The sequence below is a fragment of the Acinonyx jubatus genome, chromosome A1 (assembly GCF_027475565.1).
Source record: "Acinonyx jubatus isolate Ajub_Pintada_27869175 chromosome A1, VMU_Ajub_asm_v1.0, whole genome shotgun sequence".
Taxonomy (NCBI): Eukaryota; Metazoa; Chordata; class Mammalia; order Carnivora; family Felidae; genus Acinonyx; species Acinonyx jubatus.
The window spans coordinates 44,168,218-44,194,451 of NC_069380.1; the positions used below are offsets into that span (position 1 = coordinate 44,168,218).

Genomic DNA, 26,234 nt, shown 5'->3' on the forward strand with positions numbered 1-26,234 from the left:
CACATACTACCTACATTACAAGATATCTCTTGTTTACTAAGTTAAAATTTATTAGAAATGTTTGCTCATCTTGCAGAACACTTGCAGACCAAGTTATATGCAATCTAAGATTTTACTGTATTTTTATAATAAAATATCCCATATGTCATATATTTTATCATAAAATATCTAGAAATTCATAACAAAATATCAAAGTCAAAATATTTCAAATTGTATTTGAACCCCTTTCTTTCTTCCATAAATCAGAGACTTGAGAACTTGAGTCCTTTAACACAGGGATCAGCAAACTATGACCCATGGACTAAATCTGGCCTGCTGCCTATTGCACAACCCACAAGCTAGTTACAGGTTTTATATTTTTAAATAGTTGGGGAAAAATCAAAGGATCAATATATTCCACAACATGTGAAAACTAAATGGAATTCAAATCCCTTTGCCCATAAATAAAGATCTATTGGACCACACACACAAAAAAATAGATTCTTACCTCTCTAATCATATAATGTTTTATGTCTACATACCAGAGTATCATTTCCAAATATATGAATGCATGTATCCAATTAAGACACGTTACTATACCTGTGCGCAGGTATCTTTCGGTTCCCAACAATGAGGATAACATCACAGAGTTGCTGTTGTTTCAAATAACTTTCCATTTTTCTGAAGGTTTGCTCAGCATGGTGAACGGCCTGATAGAATTCTTCAGAGCTACTGGAGTCCATATCACTTTGAGGTGTCAGTGAATGGCTAGTTGCTGACAACCTGCAAGTCACATACAAAAAAGATGGTGTTTATAAAGTGCTAGGAGTTGACCAAAATGACACACAGGGTTTTAGAATTTTATAGGGAAATCAATGCATCTCTCCTTATGTCCCTCATTGTTAATGTAAGTCAGAAAAATCTATTTAGGGTGAAATAATTTACGCTGGAAGCCATAAATGAATTGTTAATTATCTTTTTTTCTTGTCTTAAAATGATTTAAAAGATAGGTTATCTGTATTTATTAGGACATTAAATTAAAAAACCCAAAAAAGTAACAGAAATAGTCAATTACGAACATGCATGCCTGTTCTAAAATTGATTACTAATAAAATGTTAATTTAATACATTTGAAAATGAGATAGATTATCTAATTATACTACCCTAAATTACGATTCCTGTGAGGTTATAATAAATGTTCCTTTACAGAAGTAGGTGACTTTTATTATGAGAAATTATGACACATGGTTTGTAAAAAAGATTGACAATGAATTTGAAATTAAATTGTTGAGTTTTATATTCCACACCCAACTGATTAAATATATATACAGCATGCAGTAGCTCAACAAGTACTTTGAAATATATATATATATCAAATATACATATAATATGTATGTATGCATGCATATACACATGTGCATACACATGTATATATGCATATACACATATGAGTATATTTAATAAACTTTAAATTTTGAAAAATTAATACTGAATTTTGGCTACTGCATTTATTAATATCATAGACTGTTTCACAATGAAGACATTGAAATACCATGCTCCATATCAAGGAGAAGACTCTATCAAAATGTGAATGGTAGGCCCAGAAGACCCAACCAAGTGTTTGATAACAATAATAATGAAATATCTTATTTCAAGATAGAAAATAACATGGGGGAATTATGTTTCCAATTACAGGGCAATAACTTGTAGTTGACTAAACCCCTCACCAAGAACACCAGAAAAAATGTTACATATAATATAAAAATAATTAAATTAATTTAATAATAACTACTAAGGCAACCAGGATCTGATAGATCAAGAACTTAGAATAAAGATAAACTCACAGAAGTCAGCTCAAAATTCTACACTGCTTTTTTTTCCCCTCTAAAGTTATTTACTAACTATAAGCAGCGTAGGGTGAGACTCTGAGAAACTCAGCATAATGAAGCAGCCAACAGTATCATGGGGCTTGGAGGAAAGGATGGATATTGGAATTAGGGGCTCCAAAGGTAATCAGAACTTGAGAGATAATTGAAGGGCCACAAAGGAAAGTTTAGGAAAGGCTGTCATTGTGTACCAATTTTCCCCAGAGGTATTTGTGACTCCTAAGCACTGCTAGACAAGCAGAAAACGGCTTATAGGACATTGAAATGTTAAATAGAACTTGAAAGATAAAAATTTGGATTCAAGGACCAGCAAGGATGAGGGATGCTGGTAACTACACAGGCTCTCAGTTGGGCCCCCTGAAGGATTGTATCCCAGGAGTCAAGGGTACTGGAAATACAAGAGATAACACAAAGACAGAAATCTAGATTTGAATCAATGAAGCCTCTGAGTGCATTAAGGTGATCCTCTAATCTAAATGTCATAAAATAGTCAAAATAAACCCCTTAAAAAAAGATAACTTGATAGAAACTCTGATTTCTTCTGCATGTATATAATGCTTGACATTAAAGTGAAAAAGTAGGCCTATAAATAAACTAGACCTAGGGAGAAAACAGACAATAGAAACAGGCTCCCAGATGGATCACTATTAGTTATAGATGTGAAAATATCTGTTATTAATATATTTTAATATAAATAAAAAGGTGGATAATTTTAAGAACATTAGGTTATATGAATAAATCAACTGGAAATGTAATAATTTAAGATTTTGGTAGAGGAATTGAACTTGCAGATTGGATGCAGGTGAAGCAAAGATAATGTAAAAATAAATAGAAAATATTGAAACTAAATTATTGATATAAAAAGATAAAAACAATAGTTTCTGAAACAAATGAAACTTGTTAAGACATTGTAATATTCCCATAATTATAGTTTTAAAAGTAGGGAGAGACATAATAGGGCAAAAGCCATCTGAAGAAATATTGGCCAAGAGTTTTCAAAAATATGTTAAAGACATCAAGATTCAAGACTCACTATCCATCCACAATAAAACAAAACTGCACATGATGGTAAAACCAATGCAAAGCTAGAAAAAAAAAGGAAGAGAGAAAAAAAAAACTTTCTTAAAAAGTTGCCAGAGAATACAAAATGAGAACTTTTCCTCCAACTTGTTTAATGAGGTAAATATAACATGGAAACAAAATTGAAAAGGATGTTACAAGGAACGAAAAATTAATGGTCATTCTCTCTCCTACACAGATTTACAAAAATCTTAAAAATTTTTAAATGTTTATTCATTTTTGAGAGACAGAGACAGACCATGAGCAGGGGTGGGGCAGAGAGACAGGGAGACACAGAATTCGAAGAAGACTCCAGGCACAAAGCCTGATGTGGGGCTCGAACCGACAAACCATGAAATCATGACCTGAGCTAAAGTGGGATGCTCAACTGATTGAGCCACCCAGGCACCCAGATTTACAAAAATCTTAAGCAAAATACTAGTAACTAAATACAAAACTGTACGTAAAAAAGAAATACATAAAAAAGATATATATTAAATATATACTGGATAATGCATCACAAGTAAGTTACACTTAATTAAGGAACACATTTTCATCATATAAAATCACCTAATTCATTCATATAGCAAACATATTTAATGGAAACCTTTCCTCATTGAGATTTAAAATGAAATTCATTAGTGCTACCTCTATTCAACATTTTTCTGGAGTGTCTTTCCAATGTAATGTAAGCAAAGAAAAAAATAAAAGTCCATTAGAGTTAGACAAGGAAAAACTATATAATTAATATTATTTCCAGAAGACATGTTTGTGCACATAGAAAATCCAAAAGAATCTGCAGACAAGTTTACAAATCTAAATCCATTAAAATTATGTGTGTTCTCTGTTATCTACAATATTTGTCTACACAATATGGTTATTTTCACCAGACTTTACCAGTTTTTCCTTACATATTTAAAACTAATAGAAATTTTGCTATACCATATGTTTGCCTTTCACAAGTTTGCAAATTACAACCCCAGAATATGGTCATTTCCTTGAATATATTTTAGGAATTCAGGCTCAGGCATATGTGGCAAGAACATTCTTCTATACATTAACACATTGAACAGAAAAGTCACAAAATGCCCTGCAAGACAAGGAGTTGTAAATCTAGAACGAACGTATCATTATTGGATTTCAGTTTACTATGGAGAATCAAGTCAGGACTATCAGGAGTATAGGCTGCCAAATAGATCAAAACTGACCCACTGAGATCCCGATGTTTCTGGTCTGGTATCAGACTGTGTGAACAGAATCCTAAAGTCAAGATGTTAGAGATGACCCTGCAGAAGGTCTCCAGATTGGCTTAAAGGAGGTTTGTGATAAGGGCTACATTCAGATCTTCATGTAAATTTCCTACAAGTCAAATAACATACTTATGGCTGAAAGGTTTATACCTCACTAAGATTTTCAGAGCCTGGGAAATGTTAGCAAGGAAAGAATTTAATGTAGCTGATCTTCAAGTCACTCAAGTTGTAGTGGACATGATATTAGAGGAAATAGTGAAAGAAATAGAATAATACCATTTTAGAGTTTGGTGAGACCAAAGAACTGCAAATGAAGTAGGGCACAGAATTTTACAGGATTTTTTTAAAGTCAGAAAGCTAATTACTGTGAAGGTGGCACCTTCTTTTCCGTAATCTAGGTACTCTAACAAATCTTGACTGTCATACAGATGTGGGCCTTTGCTGAAGAATTTGAAAGTAATTTAAAAGGATAAGTCAAAAGAACAGAGAGCTGGAAACTAGACTACAAACTATTTTTTCCGACTTCATCTTCACTCCTCACTTTTTTTTCTAAAAGTTCTAAATCTTTGACTTTCTCCACATTATATTTGAAAACTAGTTATTTTTCTTGGAGGTTGGTAGATCTGTCAAGAAAAATGGTTATGTTGGTTTGACTTGATTTTTCTCCCTATAAAGTCACTGTCACAGTGCTTGCACATTTCCTCATAAATCATTTCCTGATCTCAGGCTTGAATAGAACTCCTTGTCCTTGACCTTTGACTCAGGATTTAAGAAGAAGTTTCCACATCAGAGCACTTAGGATTATTAAACTAAGATTTATTATTTAATCTTCCCATCATATATCCAGCCTTATTAGTTTAACAAATCAGATCTTAAAATTTTATGAAATAGAGATATCTTTATAATGTTTCCTATAAATATAAAGTAAAAATCTGACATTGTATGATTTCTCTTATTGTCTAATTTTTATGTGTTCATTGTAAATAAACTTTATAATCTCTTTCCAATGTGAGAGTCTCTCAGATGTTGTGATCTGACACCGTAACTTTTATCTTTATTGTGGCCCAATAATGTAAAGCTTCAAGTTCCAAGAAATGAAATTTTAAAAAGGCAATATTACTTCTTCCCATCGGAATTTAAACATGCTTAGGAATTCCCCAACCAGTGATATACAAAACAATAAAATGATTACCAAATTTTCTTGATCTCATGAACTCAAGCCACAGCTATTCCTATTTCCTTTCCCAACCATATGTCTGTCCCCAAAGTGTTGTCTGCACTCATTATCCTAATTCCTGACCCTCTGAATACTCCTCAATCCATGGCAATCTAACTTCCCAATCACCCATATAATGAAACTGCTTTTGCAAGAGTACTAGTGTCTTTTCTTATGGCTTTATTTAGCTTTAATTGTCATTTCTTAATTGCTGAGAACTGGCCAATGTGCATTCGTATTCCTATGCTGAACAATTCAGGACTGAACATCACTTACATTTCCTGTACCAAACAATTCTGAAAAAAAAAGGATATTTTCTTCTTTTTGTGGTAAATAATATTGGGATCCTGTGGAAATAATTTGACTCTCGCACCAGGAAATAGTTACTTCTAGAAGATGAGACTGTGAATTAACTTAAAAAAATAAACGGCTGTAAGAACTAACTACTATTCATCTCTTTTCACTTTAAGACTCTCTACCTATGTGCCCATTTAAAGCTATTACACCATAAATTGTGCACTGTCAATCAGCCTTCAGTGTCTCCATGGTTCAAACTACATATGATATATTATAAATGCCTAACGATCTGATATTTTCTCCAACACTTTAAATTTTTTTTTAACATTTATTCACTTTTGAGAGAGAGAGACAGAGGGTGAGCAGGGGAGGTTACAGAGAGAGAGACACACACAATCTGAAGCAGACTCCAGGCTCTGAGCTGTCAGCACAGAGCCCGACATGGGGCTTGAACCCATGAACTGCAGATTCATGACCTGAGCCCAATCAGATGCTTAACCAACTGAGCCACCCAGGCGCCCCTATTTTCTCCAACTCTTAATACCTATCAGCTCAAGTTCTAATTCTAATCATACTAATTAATTCCAGTTTTCCATACCTGTTTCTTCTATAGCCTTCACACACATTTTGCTCTTTACCTAAAACCTCCATAACATAGTCACATTCTCATGGATAGCTTTACTTTTTCAGAAATTAGTTTAACTATCACTTTTGTTTCAGAAAGATGTATTTTAATCCATATTGTTTGGGGAGTCATGGTTTACCCTGACATGCTAATTATCTAATATGTTTTAAATATGTCTTTGGCATGTAGAATATTTTAGGAGTTTAATTATTTGTTGAGTAAATGAGTGAAAATATTCTATGAGAAACTGGCCTTGGCCAAATACTGATTTTAATTGCTCATGGTTTTCTTGTATGCTTCATTGAACACAAAAATATACTTTTGGTAAAGTAATATATATCCCCAAATTTGACAGTGTTCCTGGCACACAGAAAGTAGTTAGTAAATGTTTGTGTGAATTCCTATTGTTGAATTTCAAATAGCTTCCAGAACTGAGAAGAAAAAGAATACATAACTACTATAACCCAAATATGAATGCTTTTGTGTTCTCTGATAGTGTTTTTATGCACATTGTGAAAATACTAAAGAATACACTAAGTATACTACAGAAATATTTTTATTTTAATTTTTTAATATTTTAAAATATTTATTTTTAGGACAGAGAGAGACACACACACAGAGTGTGACTGGGGGAGGGGCAGAGAGAGAAGGAGACATAGAATCTGAAGCAGGCTCCAGGCTCTGAGCTGTCAGGACAAAGCCCAAGGTGGAGTTTGGACCCACAAACCATGAGATCATGACCTGAGCCAAAGTTGGACACTTAACTGATTGAGCCACCCAGGTGCACTCAGAAAATACTTTTAAAAATCCTTTAAACAGGGGCAGTTGGGTGGCTCAGTTGGTTAAGCATCCGACTTTGGCTCAGGTCATGATGTCGCCATCTGTGAGTTTGAGCCCCACATCAGGCTCTGTGCTGACAGCGCAGAGCCTGGAGCCTGTTTCAGATTCTGTGTCTCCCTCGCTCTCTATCCTTCCCCCATTCACACTCTGTCTCTCAAAAATAAATAAAAACATTAAAAAATTTTTTTGTAAAATCCTTTAAATAGATACAATGAATTTATTTCAAACAAAGGTCCCTAAGACTAGGTCCCAGTGTCATTATATCTTTAATGTTATTATATAAGCGTAGACCTAAAATGGCAAATAAATTTGCAACTTTTTTTTTCTGTAGCAATAAGATAGTTTTTGTTTTGAGGGAATAATCTAAAGAACATTCCCATAATTTCAGATAAAGGAATTACCAATACATAATTCTTGGGCGAGAAACTGAAGACAGTGAAAGATATTGTTATTTAAGTTATTAAGAAATAAATATTTGTGTTAGCTATGAAGTTAGTGTATACTACAATCTTCTGTTCATATTAGCAAAACATTTATTTTAACTTTAAAAATTGTTTCTCATTAAAAGTTTGTTATTTGCTTCCTTCTTTACATTGCTTAAATATTTTATATGAAACATATGTCATTTAAATTTTAAAACCATAAAGTCATTATTACAAATCATTATGCAATATTATGTAAATAATATTATGCAAATAATTATGTAATATTATGTAAATAATATCAAAGATCAAAAAGTAACCAAAAATTATCAGACAATAAAATACAATAGTAATGCTTATGTCACCCTGAAAGTCCTACACCTAAAGTTAATATTTGATTACTTAAAAAAGATAAAGAAAAGAAATGGGAAAAATTTGTAAATAAGTAAATTTAAAGAACCAACTTTGCTTATTACAATAGGAGAGTATGAAGCATCATCATCATATATTGGTATGGCAGAGTAAACCAATGTTCAAAATGAATGTCTGGTTATACAAACACACTAATTTTCAAATCTTTTAATAACCCTCAAGAGAGAGATTTAGAACCAGGAAATATTAGAAGGGATAAAGTTCAAGCACCAGGTGCTACTACTTAGAAACAAGAAAAATGAACATAGTCATTAATGTTGCTTCTGGGTACAATTTCGTCTTATAAGATAATTGGAATTTTAAGTAAGGCTTTTTATCAGAGTATTGAAACACACACAAATGCAAACACGCATACACACACACATACACACACACACACACACACACACACACACCCGGATAAGACAGAATAAAGAAAAATGAGCTAGGAAAAAAAAAACTGTATATATTCTAGGCTCTATCATTTATTGCATTCTGAATCTCAATTAATGGATCTGTAAAATAGAATATCATTAAAAACCTCCTTGTAGAATACTTGTGGAAAGAAATAAAATATGTATTTGAATCTGTTAAGTATATTTCCAATGAAATACCAGATGTGAAAATGTAACCAATAATATTTGTAAAATAAAAAGGGTACTTTTATGAGGTGTACATCAGTATGCTGCAAATGTTTCTTGAAAAATTACACCTACCTTTAATAATAAATAATCCTATAAACATGAAGGATACTTTGTCGTTTTCCTCTTCTAAACTTTAAAGTGTACAATCTATAGATATATCTATTTAACTTAGAAGTATTTTTATTTATTTTTAAAAAAAAATTTTTTAACATTTATTTATGTTTGAGACAGAGAGAGACAGAGCATGAACAGGGGAGGGGCAAAAAGAGAGGGAGACACAGAATCTGAAACAGGCTCCAGGCTCTGAGCTGTCAGCACAGAGCCCGACGCGGGGCTCGAACCCACGGACCATGAGATCTTGACCTGAGCCGAAGTCGGACGCTTAACCAACCAAGCCACCCAGGCGCCCCAACTTAGAAGTATTTTTAAATGTTTGAAATCGCCAAATTGAAATAATTGAAATATTTCCAAGATCTTTAAACTGAAAATAAAGAAAATCATAATTGAGGGCATGAAAAGAAGAGTTGACAAGTCATATTTAGATGCTGAAAGTTCTCAACAAAACTATGCCAAATCTGGGAAGAAAGACAACTACTAAGAGGGAATGGGAAATGCTACAAAATCTGATAGTGTTTCTTATATGAAATGCAGTTGCGAGTTGATTAATTGAAAATGATTAATCAAAACAAGTTCTGTTCTGAGAAGATATACCACACAACAAAGGAATTACAATAATGTGCTAACTTGGATAGTAGGTACCTGGGAAGTGCCTATAGGAAAAGATTCAGAAGTTATCAGATTAAGATTGACCTGGATGAAATAAAATGATGTTTCCCCTCACCCAGGATTCAGGGGAGTGGCTCTAACATCTATTGGGATAATGGAATCCTAAACTAAAAGGGATCCTAGAATCTGTAATGCCAAGATTTCTCAGTCATATAGAAGAAGAAATAAAAATACTTATGTATATGGGAATGATACAGCAGATCTATCATAGCCAAAATATGAAAGAGTAGAGATGCTATTACATCCCAACTTAATTCATTCATTTGGTAGGTACAGATTCCAGATGGATCTTGAATAATGACCAGATTATCACAAACATAAGCAGGTAGTGATGATAATTATAGCTGATATTCTAGATGTTGATATTTTTACAGAGGAAAATCAACACAGCCCTGGCACTTAGTATTCAGTATCAACCTGGCAGAACACTTTTTTCTCAATCAACAGTATTAAGGAAATCAGAACTTGTTTACCTTCTTCTAACAGGAGCATCAGCATCATTTCAATGGCTTGCCACAGAGAAAGGGCAACTCTTTACAGTGTGCAAGAGCTTTGATCACCTTGATATCCCATAAAACATCACATATTTCCACACCATTTGTGACATTATGATCACTGGATCTGATGGGGAGGAAATAGCAGGTGTGCTAGATGTCTTCCTTGCCAGAGAGTGAGAGAAAAATCTTGCAAAATTTAAAAGGCCTATCACACTGTTGAAAATTCTAGGGGTATAGCAGTTAGACCATGTTAAGAAATTACTTATAAAGTGAAAGACCTTAAATGGTATACCATGTGTCACTGCCACTATGAAAAAGGCACAAGGTTTGATTGTCTTTTTGTTGGAGACATAACATACAAAATTGAGGTGTTCTATAACTATGAGTTTGCCAGTAAACTCCCAAGTCTATCAGCTCTGACAGAGGCCCAGAAAAAGGCCTCTGCTGCAGGTTTGAGCTGTGGAACAAGCAGTTCTATGCCTCGGGCCTTATGATCCGGAAGACTAGATATGAGTAGAAGGGTCTGTAACTTCTAGAAATGCTGAAGGTACCTTGTGGCCAGACCAGTAAGAGAATTATAGCTCAGCAAGACTTTGGGAACAAAATCATAGTTCTTCCAATAAGCATTCTCAATCTGAGAATCATCTCCTCACTTACCACTGGGTCAAAGAAGAGAATGCATGCTAGCCAGGAGGCAACTGTTAACTAACCAACCCATTACAATTTTCGAAATCATTAAGAAGAATGTGTGCATTAGCATTCCATCAAATTAGAAATTATACATATGAGAATGGGCTTTAGCAGGTCCAGAAGTAAACTGCATGAATATGTGGCTAGACTCCCTAATACGTATTTCTGCTCTAGTAACACTTCAACCAGTACCTACGGCCTTCTATTAGTTTTCTATTGATAGTAACTAATGATCACAAAAGTGTCAGCTTTAAACAACCCATTAGGAGTGTGTGTCAAGAGTCAAGACATGGTTTGAATCCTCTGATCAGGGTCTCAGAAGGCTGCAGTAAAAGGTATTGGCCAGGATACACTATCATCTGTAGGCTCAACTGGGAAAGAATCTACATTTAAGTTCACTCAGGGTATTGGCAAAATTCATTTCCTTGTGTCTGTAGAACTGAGGACTGTGCTTCTTGCTGACTTTCATTGAGATGATGCCCTCAACCCCTAGCGGTCATCTTCAGGTCTTGAAGGGAACTATCAACTCTTAAAGGCCACCCACAATTTCTATAGATCATCTATAGTTCTTTCCACACAGGCCTCCTCACTATGGATGCTTTCTTCATCAAGTCAGCACAGAGGATCTCTAGAGAGAATCTAAATGCAAGATAGCATTTTATATAATATGACATAACCACAAGAGCAATACCGCATAATTTTTTCTATACTCTATTGATTATAACCAAGTCACAGACCCTTCTCATACTCAGAGGGAGTCATACAAAGCTTCAGTTACAAGAAAGCAGGGATCACTGAGGGTCATATTTGTGTGTGCCACAGACCTCACGAGGAGGGGCCTATGACCCATTCAGAAAAGCTGAAATCATAGATCTGCTTTATAGATCCTGAAACAAGTGGCCTTTAAAACAAATTATTACTTTGATAATACATGGAATTCTTGCTTACAATTACAAAATTTTTTTTTTCAATATATGAAGTTTATTGTCAAATTGGTTTCCATACAACACCCAGTGCTCATCCCAAAAGGTGCCCTCCTCAATAACCATCACCCACCCTCCCTCAACCCTCAGTTTGTTCTCAGTTTTTAAGAGTCTCTTATGTTTTGGCTTCCTCCCTCTCTAACCTTTTTTTTCCTTCCCCTCCCCCATGGTCTTCTGTTAAGTTTCTCAGGATCCACATAAGAGTGAAACCATATGGTATCTGTCTTTCTCTGTATGGCTTATTTCACTTAGCATAACACTCTCCAGTTCCATCCACGTTGCTATAAAGGGCCATATTTCATTCTTTCTCATTGCCACGTAGTACTCCATTGTGTATATAAACCACAATTTTTTAATCCATTCATCAGTTGGTGGACATTTAGGCTCTTTCCATAATTTGGCTATTGTTGAGAGTGCTGCTATAAACATTGGGGTACAAGTGCCCCTCTGCATCAGTACTCCTGTATCCCTTGGGTATATTCCTAGCAGTGCTATTGCTGGGTCATAGGGTAGGTCTATTTTTAATTTTTTGAGGAACCTCCACACTGTTTTCCAGAGTGGCTGCACCAATTTGCATTCCCACCAACAGTGCAAGAGGGTTCCCGTTCATTAAAGGTTTGGCAGTCCATTTTCAAATGTCAATTTTCTCCTGACTAACTTAGGCTCCCCTTGACACTGAATCAACAGGCAAGCAAGATGTTACACTGTGGGTTAGAGTGATCAGTCCCAATTACTAAGGGGAAAACATGGGTTGCTTGTAAAATGTGGCTAATGAGGAAGATGTCTGGAAACCAGGAGACCGACAGGAATGCCACTGAGCAATCTTATATCCAGTGATAAAGATCAGTTGTGGCAACCCATTCAATACAGGACTAGTAAGGACTCAGGACCTTCAGGAACAAAGGTTTAGCTTCCTCCACCAGGTAAATAACATTGACAAAATTGGTACTGTCAGAGAACAAGATGTATATGGAACTGCTGAGGGACTAAAGAAGTTAGGATTAATAAGCTAGGTCACTCACCAGCAACAAAATTCACTTTCCCTTATTTCCCTTGCATGGCTATAATCAAGATACAATGGTATATCATAGATTGGATAGGCTATTGATCCCTATTAAAGATATTAATATTTTATCATTCATTAGTAAATTGAAAAACAAATCCTGTTAGGCTTTCAATAAACATCCAAATATATAAATAAGATAAATGTGAGATTACTGATCACTGTTATTGGTGATGTTGTATGAAGTTCACAAGGGAAACTTCTTTTAAAGGAAACAAATTATTTAAAAAAAAAGTTAAAAATAAAACTTTAGTAATTATCCAGCATGCCTTAAATATATAGGTTTTGGAAAAAGATGCTCCTAGGGTGCCTGGTGGCTCAGTTGGTTAAAGCATCCAACTTCAGCTCAGGTCATGATCTCACAGCTTGTGGGTTCAAGCCCCACGTGGGGCTCTGTACTGACAGCTCAGAGCCTGGAGCCAGCTTTGGATTCTGTGTCTCCTGCTTTCTCTGCCCCTCCCTGGCTCATGCTCACTCTCTCTTTCTCTCTCACTCTCTCAAATAAACATTAAAAATTAAAAAAAAAGATGTTTTAAAATACAAAAGCCATTGTTGGTATTTTAGCTTACAAATTTATTCTTTTCCTTTTTTTAAATGTGTATTCATTTTCGAGAGGGAGAGCTTCAGTGGGGGAGGGGTAGAGAGAGAAAGGGGGACAGAGGATTCAAAGCATGCTCTGCACTGACAGCAGAGAGTTAGATGTGGGGCTTGAAGTAAGGAACCTGAGCCAAAGTCGGACACTCAACTTACTGAGCCATCCAGGTGACCCAGTTTATTCTTTTTCTAAGTGGTAAAGTCTTCCAAATAAAAAATTTCCTCCAGTTATCATGTTTCTATCTGTAAAATAATAATTTAATGAATTTTAAAGTTAAATAATAATAAAAGCTAACCTATATTGAGCATGTGTAATGTAGCAGGTGCCCTCCTACATGATCTCATATTTGATATACAACTACTTTGTTCCCATCTTACAGGTTTGAAAACTAAGGCCAACTTGTATAAGGAATTAGGCATGAAAGTTTGCAAAAAATCTATGACAGATAGACTCATTCTGAAGGAATTACTCTACGGTAAACTCAAGCACAATTTCAAATAACCAAGATTACAAAGGATATAAGAATAACCAAGCAGTAAAAATGTATAATTGTGACAATATAAATAATTGTTGAATCATAATGTACATTATAAAAATAAAGAGTATCCCATATTATCCTTTGGAAATTTTAGGAATTGGATTTGGGGGTAAAAGACAAATGAGGCAAATGTTACTCTCTTAACTTAGGGGAAAAAATATATATGTAAGTTTATATATTGGAAGAAAAAGGTAAAAATACGTGGTGAAATGCCAAACTTAAATCTAAAATCACTGGGGTGCCTGGGTTGCTTCAGCTGGTTAAGCATCTGAAGCATCTGAATTCCGCTCAGGGTATGATCTCACGGTTTGTGAGTTTAAGCCCCTCATGGGGCTCTGTGCTGACAGCTCGGAGCCTGGAGCCTACTTCAGATTCTGTGTCTCCCTCTCTCTGCCCCTCCCTGACCATTCTCTCTCTCTCTCTCTCTCTCTCTCTCTCTCTCTCTCTCTCTCTCTCTCAAAAATAAATAAACATTAAAAAATTTTTTAAAGTCTAAAATTGCTAAAATTGACAAAATATGTACGGCATTTTAACAAATAAAAGACTTAACTTTCATCACCCCCCCCAAAAAAAAACAAAAACAAAATAAATCTGATCCATCCAACAAAAGGCAGAAAATAAATTTTCAAAAATACAAAAATTCATGGCAAATAAAAAACACAAAATGGAATGTCAGGAATAATTTAAAAATTACTAATTTCAACAGCATAAGTTAGAACAGATATGGGTATAGACATGCACAGACCTAAACATAGGAATATATTTGCAACTACATTCAAATCTCAGTTCATACCGAGACCAGTATCTACACATATACAAGCCCATGCACTTAGCTGTGCACAATTACCGAGAAATGTAGCTACTGAGACACATCTAAAGCGAAAGGACATTAAAAAGTTGAAATTACAAAAAGAGAAAAGCATTTATGAGGCAGATGCAGGCACTGTTAACATCAGACCAAAAATTTATTGTAATAACTATCAAGACAAAAAGGGATAGCTTATGTTGATAAAATAGTCTGGGAGAACTCATAAACATGAAAACAGCTAAAATAATTTTAAATATATAATCTCCAAATTTCTAGAAGTTCAAAAACATTAAGACAAGTCCACAAAGTGGGATATGTGAAAATATTTCCCCCAAAAACTGATAAAAAGGAAGAAAAAAGAATATATAGGGCAGTTACATCATACCATTAGTGAGATTGATTTAAAAAATGTATAAAGAATGCTGTGCCCAACAAAATGATGTTTCTCATGCAGATTTGGAATTTAATAAAAAATACTTTGTATTTTATAACAAATGTATTACACTAGACACGGGTTCTGATCATAGTGTAAAATCCCTGGAAAATAATAAGAAAATATAGGTAAAATGTTCCTCCTCTAAGAAAATTTTAAAATGTAGTTTAAATAATTATTAAAGAAAGAAATCATGGATTAAAATAAAAATTACTTAGAAATAAATAAAAAATACCAGTACTGAATATAGAATGCCTATATAATGAAGTAAAATGTTACACTGAGAAAAGTATACAACTTTGTATGCATTTATTTTAAAAAGAATAATGATAATAAAGAATGAATATTAATTTTAAGCTCTGATATTAAATAATTGGAAAAGAATAATAAAATAAAATAAAGTAGAAAAACAACTAATAAAGATTTAAGTTTAAAAATTAAAAAAATAGAAGGCAGTATTTTAATAAGAACAGGAAAACAACTGGCAAATATGATGAAGGAAAAGAAAAATAATGGAGAGGATAGAAATAGAAAACATGAGAGAAAAAGAGAATAAATGCTAGATGACAAATAGCAGTAAGAGGTATATATGATTACTTTTTTATTCATTTAATTAATAGAAGGTTATTATGAAATCACTGGGATAAATTTTAAAGTTTTATAAAATGCCTAATTTTCTAATAAAAGATAAACTGGAACTATTACTTAAAAGAAAACCCGATTAATCAAAGAATTATTGAATAAAAAACTTAGTCAAACATTTTACCTTATATGAACATTCTTACCCTAGATAATTTGACTTATAACTTCTGCAAACATTTAATAACCCAAGAGGTCAAATGATATAAAATTGTTTTCATTCCAAAGCAGATATGTAAAATGTTTTACTTCATTATGAGTCTAGTAGACTTGGATTCCAACAACAAAAAGGCAAAACAAGAAAAGGAAAGAATAAGCAAAATCTCACTTATGCAGCTATACATATGAAAAAACACATATGCCAATCATGTTTTATCCCATATGATTTATTATTATTTATTTATATGATTTATCCTGGGAGCACTGACATTAGAGCTTTAGTTCAGCCAGGGTGGGAGACCTTATAACACCTGGCCATCTACTGAGATGTCAGAAAGTCATTATCTTAGGAGTAAGAATGACACAATAAGTAAAAGCTACTCTATGACCACCCCCACAAAGCATAAAATCACTCCTCAGTGATATCCTAGAGATACACTGCTCCTAGTGTACGGATCCAAAACAGGCTACTAGTATTTTTAAAATAACTGCTTGACAAAACAAAATTCAACACTTTTAAACGAAGATAACACAATGCACACTTCTTTTCACATAAGTATAATGTCCATTTTGTAATTAAAATTTACTAAACACGTAATGAAAAAAGAAAAACGTGGAAAAAAAAGTACTCAGTAGAAAAAGACTCTAAAGTGACCCAGATGTTTAGGGGAGCCTGGGTGGCTCAATCGGATGAGCGTCCAACTTTGGCTCAGGTCATGATCTCACGGCTCGGCTCGTGAGTTTGAGCCCCGCGTTGGGCTCAAAAAAACATTAAAAAATAAATAAATAAAATGGCCCAGATGTTTGGATAGTAGAGGAGGTCTTTAAAGAAGTTATTATTCCTATGTTCAAGGAATTAAAGGTCACATTATGGTCTTAATGCACGAAAAGAGCATGAAAAGATTAGGGAAGTGGAATCTAACAGAAAAATTCTGTAACTGAAAAAGCACAATATTGAAAAAAAAGAAATGAACTGATGAGTAAAGTAGCCAGTTGGAACTGGGAGAAGAAATAGAATAAAAAAAGGAAAAAAAAATTGAAAAATAAGTAGAGCCTTAATGATATGTAGGAAAATAGTAAAAGAGCTACCGTACTATAATTGGGGTCTTAGGCAAAGTGAGAGAAATAGAACAGAGAAAACATTTAAAGAAACGGTGGTTTAAAATGTTTCCAAATTGATGTATACTTTAGTGTACAGATCCAAAAAATCACAGTGAACTCCAAGTAGGATCAATACTAAATAAACCCCGAACCAATTACAAAAAGACTGATTATTCAACAAATGATCTTGGGACACACTGTTTGCATTAAAAATAACTTAGGTCACAACCTGATATCATAAACTACAGAAATGTTAAAATGCTAAACAAAAAGGCAATTATATTAAAGTGGGGGGGGGCGCATACTTTTACATAATTTGAATGGGATGCATTCTTAAGCAAGCTGCAAATTCCAGATTTCTTAAAGGAAAAAAGGACCACAAAAATATTTAAACTATCTTTATGAGAAAAATATCATAAACACATTTAAGTACTAGCCACACACTCAGAGAAACTATTTAGCTTATAAAACAAACAAAATATTAATACCTAGGTTTTCAAAGCACTTTTAAAAAACAATAATAAAAAATACAAACAGAAAAATAGAAAAAAAGATATTTTCATTTGATTCAGAAGAGAAAGCACAAATGGAAAATAATTATATTAAAATAAGGTGAAACGTAAATAGCAATTATGGACACACAAATTATATGTACATATTTTTGCCCATAATACTGGAAACATTTTAAAATACTGACAATCAAGTAATATGCAACCTTTGTGTTGAAGCATGATAAGAACATTTCTTAATAAATAAGCGACTTAATAAAATTTCAAGGGAAAAAATAAGAGTCAGAGAAATGGATGCTATGTTCAGATATGAGGAAGCAATCAAAGGCACTAAGGTAACTATAGAGGCATGTTGAGAGTAGAGGCAGAAAATGATTTGAATGAAATATTAAAGAGATTAGAATTTATCTTTTAAGCTGCATCTAATGTGGTGTGTTTCATGTAATACTTTTATGATGATATCTAAATAGATGATCAGTTTGAAAAATACCATTCTCTGCCTCACTTTAGAGGTTCCTGTTACACTTGAAGATAACAAAGGATATGCAAAGAAATAAAATGAGCTTAATTTTGTTTAGCTCTGTTTTCTCAAATACATTTATCATTGAGAAAATATGTGAATTTTTTAAAATATTTGTTTATTTCTCAGAGAGTAGCACAAGAGGATAACCCCTGTTAATATCTCACGGAACTTGTACACCACAGAACACTTTGGAAAGAGCTGTTTTAAGCATTTAACCACTTAGAAGCATCAGAGTGAGATAACTAGATACATGGATTGGAAGGAAGAAAGACTGCAGACAAAGATATATATTGGGAGGCTTCTATAGTAATCAAGGGAGATGATACAGACCTGGACCAGATCAGACTGAATATAGGAAGTGTTAAGAGAATGAGCATGGTTTCACAAGATATAGTAGAGATAAAATCTACAAAACCTGAAAGTCAATACATATATTTGGATAAACTCATTTTTAGATATTAAATCATATACAATAGTCTTTATACATGGTTACTATATATGATAAATATATTTATTGTATATGATAGATTCATACTGATTATAACTTTTACATGGGACCTACCTTTCAGGCCAACTAATGACCAATATGTGGTATATGTGAGAGTTTTACATGGTTATTCTAAATAGAAATTTATTAGTCAATGACTGGTTAATTGAAATAGGAAACCAGCAGTGAGAGGCTAGAAATAGAGCTCAAGTTTGGAAAAGATGAAACTATCAAATACTGTATAGAGTTAATAGGTAGGAAACTGTAGGATCAGATAATAAATACTCACATGATAGATGACAACAATGAACAACATAAAAATATTTGACTAATAATCCAGAAGCTAATCTATGCACCACTAATGTATTCAAAATTATGGTGCTTTTAGTTTCATGCTGGCCTTTTCTCTGGTCATAGAAAAGCTCATTGAGGGTTACATCTTTGCTGTATATAGTAACTGTGTTCTCATTTGAAGATATTACAAGTACTAGTTTTTTATCTTGCCTTCCTCACTTACTAGTTCACTTTTCCCTCTTTGTATTATTCACTTTTCTGGTGATTTAATGCAATTAATAACTTTAATATTATCAACATATTTCTGTATCACATTTCTACCAGGACCTTATATGACATTCAAAAGTTATCCCATGGTTCTTAAAAGCAAAATGTCTTACCATTAAATATGCTCTTGTTAAAATGTTATTATTGTTTTACCACTTTTTATTATTCCCAAATAATTTGATTATCATAAAATAAAATGTTATGCTGGGTAAACAAATTAAGAGTTACTGCACTAGCTGAAAAACTACTAGTTGAAGAAATACTAAATTAGTATAATCACTTTGATAATTATAACTAAAATTTGCTACAAATACACTTTATTTTATTACTTTTGTGGAGATATATGTAACTCCATAAAGACTCCAACTATTTTCAATTAAGTAGGAAATCCAGTTAATTCAATGTCTTACTTAGAAAATAATTTCCTGTTGTGCAGGTTGTTAGAGTGTTAATGTGATTGCAAAAGTCCTTGAATTAAGAGCTATATCTATGCCTTCACACACCAGCAGTATATCTTCTTTAACGAGTTGCAAAACTATTTATTAGATCAGTATATACTGCCCTGTGTATATTTTCAATATTTTTTGAGAAAATAAATCTAGAAAAATTATTTTTACAACAAGTTTACTAGGTAACTACAGCTAAAAATTCATTCCTTTGTTATAGAAATGCCAAAGAAAACACTGTCTACGTCTACATTATGAAAAAATGTACATGCCTTTTCTCCAGAATAATGCAAAATGCTAATGCACATACGCACAAACTTACAGTTGACCCTTGACAACATAGGCTGGGGGCACTGACCACCTGCTTCGTTCCCTCCCCTTTGCAGTAGAAAATCCGCATAAAACTTTTGAGTTTCCTAAAAGTTAACTGCTGATAGACCGTTGGTTACCAGAAGCCTTACTGAAGACATAAATAATTAACACATATTTTGTACGTTACATGTATTACAGTCTGTATTGTTACAGTAAGGTGTGCTACATTAAAGAAAATGTTATTAAGGAAAATATAATACATTCATAGTACTGAATTGTATTTATCTAAAAAGAAGTTGTATATAAATGGACTTGTGCAGTTCAGATCCATGTTGTTCAAAGGTCAGATGTAATTGTGAAAAATGGCTTTAAAACAAGTATATAAGCATATGATCATATATATATGTATATAGATATATGTATATACATCTATATAGATGTATATAGATTTATCTGTTATAGATAGATCTATAGATATATCTGTTTAAATGTATATAGATATGTATATAGATATCTGTTTATCTGATGTTTACTAAACAGACTTAGAGAAAAATAAATATTTATTTCCAAAATAAATAACCAAAATAATTTAGAAGGACAGTTTCTAAAGAGAATTAGAGAATTTTCATGATCAATAATAAAAAATATTATTTTACTAAAGGTAAATTTACTAAAATTAACATTTCTCTGTTTAAAATATTCAGAAAACAATTAATTTTAGATACATTTACCCGCTATTACTCATGTATAACAAAAACAATTTATGCACTTTAGTGACTAAAAACTAATATTTTGCTTATTTTAATTTGATTAAAGAATTTTAAATTTTACATAAAAATAGATACCTGAGAATAGCAACAAAAATCATACAAAAGAAAAATAGTTAATGCCTTTTTGGGATCAGAATATACTCTTTTTAAATTTTTTTTTTAACGTTTATTTATTTTTGGGACAGAGAGAGACAGAGCATGAACTGGGGAGGGGCAGAGAGAGAGGGAGACACAGAATCGGATGCAGGCTCCAGGCTCTGAGCCATCAGCCCAGAGCCTGACGCGGGGCTCGAACTCACGGACCGTGAGATCGTGACCTGAGCTGAAGTCGGACGCTTAACCGACTGAGCCACCCAGGCGCCCCCATATCAGAATATACTCTTAAGCCATTACAATTAGATCAATATAGTATTGATATAGGTTATTAAAAATAAGAAAAGCTCATAAAAATATGCCAGTTATTACTAATATATTAGAAAATTGAGAAATGGAAGGATTATATATTAAATATCTCAGGAACAAACAACTGATCACTGGGAAGACATAAAGAAAGGTACGCATTTTACATTGTATATTGTAATAGATTCTTGATGAGCTAAATTTAAAGAAAAGAAGCATACTTGAGAAAATTGAGAAAAGTACATCAGCAATTTAGGTTTTGAGAAATCTTCTTCAACTGAAAACACAAAGAGGAAGAGAATTTCTATGTATTGATAGATCCCGTGCGTAGATTTTAAGCATTGTAGGACATTAGCCGAACTGTTTTCAAAGCAGAAAAATTGGCATTGCTGCCTTGGCAATTGGTGTAAAAAATTGAAAGAAATTGTAACATATCACAATTATACAGAGAAGATAGAAAATGCAATTCAAAGATAGAATTGTGGCAGAGGTATGTTAACTGTTCTTTCTTTGAGCATGTGTACTATAGTTATATTTGAAAGTTAAAACAGCAAGTTTAAAGTCAAACATCCTATGACTGACAGTGTTGAAAATTTTTATGAAGATTATTGTGAAAGGCTTTCCAGATATCCCACACCCAGTTCTCCCTATTGATTATATCTTTCATTATTATGATACATTAATTATAATTAATGAGCCAGTAGTGATACATTAATACTAAACTCTATACCTTATTAGTTTGTACCTAATGTCCTTTTTCTGTTCCAGGATCCCATCCAGTATACCACACCACATTTAGTCTATATGTCTCTTTAGGCTCCTGTTGGTCATGACAGGGTTTTAGACTTTTCTTATTTTTGATAACCTTAACAGTTTTGAGGAGTACTTCTACGGTATTTTGGGAAACGCTCAATATTAGAATCTGGCTGGTCCTTTGCTCATGGATGGACGGGGTTATCACATTTGGGGAGAAGATCACTGAGGTAAAGTAACATTTTAAGAACATACTGACGATATGACATTACTCCTTTTTTTTTAATTTAAATTCAAGTTAGTTAACATACAATATAATGATAATTTCAGGAGTAGAATTTAGTGACTCATCACTTACATATAACACCTAGTGTTCATCCCGACAAGTGCCCTCGTAATGCCCATCACGCATTTAGCATATCGCCTCATCACCCTCCCCCTCAGCAACCCTCAGTTTGTTCTCTGTATTTAAGAGTCTCCTATGGTTTGCCTCCCTCTCTGTTTTTATCTTATTTTTGCTTCCCTTCCCCTACGTTCATCTGTTTTGCTTCTTAAATTCTACATACGGGTGAATCATATATTTCTCTTTCTCTGACTGACTTATTTCCCTTAGCATAATACACTCTACCTCCATCCACATTGTTGCAAATGGAAGATTTCATTCTTTTTGATCACTGAGTAATTCCATGGCATGCCATTACTCTTGATGTCAGCCTGGACTACTTGGCTAAGGTACTATTTGACAGGTTCCTTGATTGTAAAGTTACATTTTATTTCTCCCTGATGATTTAATTTTTATTTTGGTTAGCCATTGTGCTTATATTTACAAAACTAGGTAGATACCAAATATAAAACTACCATTTTGATACAGTCTGTTTCTCCTCTTGTTGGAGAAAGGGGAAGTGTGGCAAGACCATTTGTTTTATTATCCCTTTAGCTTTACTGTCCTCTGCAAGTGGATCTCTTCACTGTTAGCTTTCAATGACAGGACAATATTGTCTGTCATTGATAAATGAATAAGCCATTATTATATTTATATGCACATTTATCACTTTCAGTAGCTTAAAGGAAACACTCATGTGTAAAACCATTTAGGAATATGCGGTAGCTCCATAGCTCTTCTCTCAAGGATTAATTTGATAGGGGCACCTGGGTGGCTCAGTTGTTTAATCCAACCCTTGATTTTGGCCCAGGTCATGATCTCATGGTTTGTGGGATCAAGTCACTGCACAAACAGCGTGCAGCCAGCTTGGGATTCTTCTCTCCCTGTCTTTCTGCTCCTTCCCCACTTATGCGCTCGCTCTCTCTCTCTCTCTCTCTCTTTCTCTCTCAAAATAAATAAATGAACACTAAAAAAAGAATAAGTCCAAATTTTATTTCAAAAAAGGGACAGGTAATAAAGACTTTGGGGATGCTTAGACCTTTAGTAAGCTGACCAGTTGCATTATATTAAAAAATAAAGAATTTGGTTTCACAATCCAACCTTTAAGCATAACCACATATAGACATTTAATATTTGAAAATGTGTCTCACTTCAATTAATCTTTTTCATCTTTGTTACCCTGCTTCTCCTTACTTGTCTCAAGGCACACTATTCTTTAAACTCCTTGATCTCCATTCACCAAGAGATAACCTCAGCTATTTTTCTAGAATATTTACTCTTCTTTTTAAACATTAGCAAGACTTTGTCATTATAAATAATTCATATGTGATGGTAAAGGCAAAGAGAAAGATATTTGTTCAAAAATCTAGAGGTAGAGTAGAAAACTTAGGGTAATTTTCAACTTCAGAATGTAGTTAGCTTTTCCTCCCTTTTGCCTCCAATTATATGAAAGAAATAACAAATTTAGGATCAGAAGAAGAAAGGCAAAAACCTATAGTAATAAGCTTAAAACCCAAAGAAACCTATGATGCCTATTCCTTTAGTACTTTCTTCTCTTCCTAGTAGCAGAGAGGAGCAGGAGAGAGACGATAGGATGTCTTTCATGATAAGATACACAGTGACACTTAGACTTGCTAAACTTGAAGGAAGGGTAGTGGAAAAAGAAAAACAAGAGAGACAGAGACTTCAGAAGAAAGTTCTTAAAATGCAGGTTCTTTGGGGGTGGTTGTGAGTAGAGGGAAGAACAAGAAGAAAGGAGAGGGCATTCAGAGCAATGTCATCCAGCCTATCAAACTTCCACAGACTGGCAACCTGATAAATTGGTAGCAAGGTGCAAGTTAAAAAACAAACAAACAAACAAACAAACACACACACAAACAAAAAGTAATGGTCATAGGATTACTAAACCTAGTCATCTAATATGTGTAGTTTAGATTCATGACTACAGACTTTGAATAGAATTAATCACTTTTCAAGATTGCATGCACATATTCAGTTCAGTGTCCAGAAAAAGAATTGATATAGGGAGGGAAATTGTCCTTCCCCTGCTCAATGGCAGGCAATGGGGGCCTGTTCAAGGTGAGCTAAGGGGCAGAGAGAGCACCTACTTTAAGATGCCAGTGTAAATAGAGGGAAGATTAGGCTAACATCTGAGGAGAGTAACAAACTTCAAAGGATTAACAGGTAAGGAGCCATCTTATAGTTCTAGAAAGTAGTCATTGAAGGTTATGAATGTGTCAGGATCAGTGTCCCATGATTATTTCCAAAGCCAACATGACATTCTTCAGGTTGGGTTAACTCAATAAACATTCCTTTCAGAACACTGGGCTAAATGCCTTGTATATACCAAGATGAAAACACATTTTCAGCTTCTCACCATTCCTGAAATTGTTATTATTCCAGATAAAGTTATACTTCATTCACAAAAAAACAAAAAACCAACTTACCATTAATTCAATTATTATTTCTTGAAACTATATTTAAATGTCTTTTGGTTACAGCAGAATATGCATTCCTAGAGCTTACAATCTACTGAGGGTAAATAGTCACTAAAGAAAGAAAAATTATAGCATTGGGGAAAGTATGGGCTAAGGTACAAAAGAATGGAAGAAGGGGTATAAAATGAAACATCTGAGGAGAGGTTTATCACAATTTTGGCATCATACATTTTGTAGTTAAAGATTCCCTCAATGACTAAATGTGTTTATCTTGGTCAAAAATGAGTTCAAATAAATATTTTAAATACATATGATGGATTTACTAGGCCAGTTAATATGCAGTTAAAATAAACATTTTCATCATACTTTGTGAGCATTTATCTTATTTGAAGAAAATTTGAGGACCAAAATGGAAAACTGTTGACATGGATAAGGATTAATCTAAAGTTCATAACAGGAAATTATTTTTGGCAGTTATTCCTAATGCAGCTTTGATTTCATGGCTATAATAAATTTTACTTTCAGTTACTTAATAGGCATAAATATTCCTTCAAGCATCATGTATAATCATCTTCAAGATGCCCATTATTTTCCATTAGACTTTAAATGCAATTTTAACCTGGATAAATAAGAATTTATTTGTGCACTAATATTCTTCAAGGTTAAACATTAAATCAAATTAAATCACGTATAGCCACATTAATAACTTCTTAAATGGCTCCCTCCACTCACTCTTGTGAATTATCAAGAATTTATTGGTCTCCACTGAATGTTTTACATCAAAATTCTGCAGAAAAGTAAAGATGAATGTGGGCAATTCCCAGTCTTAAATGTAATTCTAATTGTGCAACTTCAAATATCTATAAAACAAGCTGCCACTAGGTATGGAGCCAATATATTGCTTACCGTAAAAGTTAAAAAAACAGAATAATATTTTGCATTAATAACATGAAATTTGAGAGTCAGCTTTGATTTAACGTAACTCATAGAATTAAATAAGAACTAAATATTCAGAGACCCATATTTTTCTTAAATGTGTAAATAAAATAAAGTTCAGTAATAGATGTCTGTTGAGTCTTGTGGTAAGTCACATCTAAGATGTGGTCTATAATGCCTTGCGAATCAGGATAATCTTCAAGAAAATGGTCAGCCTTGAATTAAGACTCAAAAAATGTGTTAAGTGTGTTGTAGAAGAGATGGGAAGATGGGCTATTGCTGAGAGGAATACCTATAAGCAGAGACAAAGACATATTAATAGCATGAACGTTTGAAAGAGAAATCATTATTAAATTGACATATGGAAAAACAGCAACAAGTGATAAGATCTGAGAGATAAGCAGGGCTGGGATCATGAAACATTTTGCTTGCATCTTAGTTAATCTGTGGGTAATTGGAGCCATTCAAGGATTTAATGCTCTCAACCTTCACTTAAAAATCATGCCCCGCCCCCACAGCTATCTGAGGGTACAGCACTTCTATGAAACCCTTTGTAAGCTAAAATGGAAGAAAGTGGAGTATTTCCCTACTTTCTGAAAGTTGCCTGTAGGATATTTTGCTTTTATGAAAGACCTGCCTTAGTACCTGTTTTCACTAACCAAAAGAAATCCAAAAAGGATTTTTAATTTTTTATGAAGAAAGCCATTACCCTACTAATGTACCTACTGTATTTCCTAAAAGTGAAGTAGCATTAACGTGAACTTTCGGAAAGCGGGGGATATCTGTCTCTAAGAACG

General features: G+C 33.5%; 1 protein-coding gene across 3 annotated transcripts in view; it reads right to left on the bottom strand.

The window, feature by feature from the left end:
- Positions 1-26,234, bottom strand: part of KLHL1 (kelch like family member 1) — a 354,119-nt gene that overhangs the window by 234,811 nt on the left and 93,074 nt on the right. For all 3 annotated transcript variants that reach the window (XM_027064981.2, XM_027064980.2, XM_053216359.1), the window contains exon 2: positions 580-762. In XM_027064981.2, the coding sequence (XP_026920782.1) occupies positions 580-762 (183 nt within the window). The remainder of the gene's footprint in view (positions 1-579; positions 763-26,234) is intronic.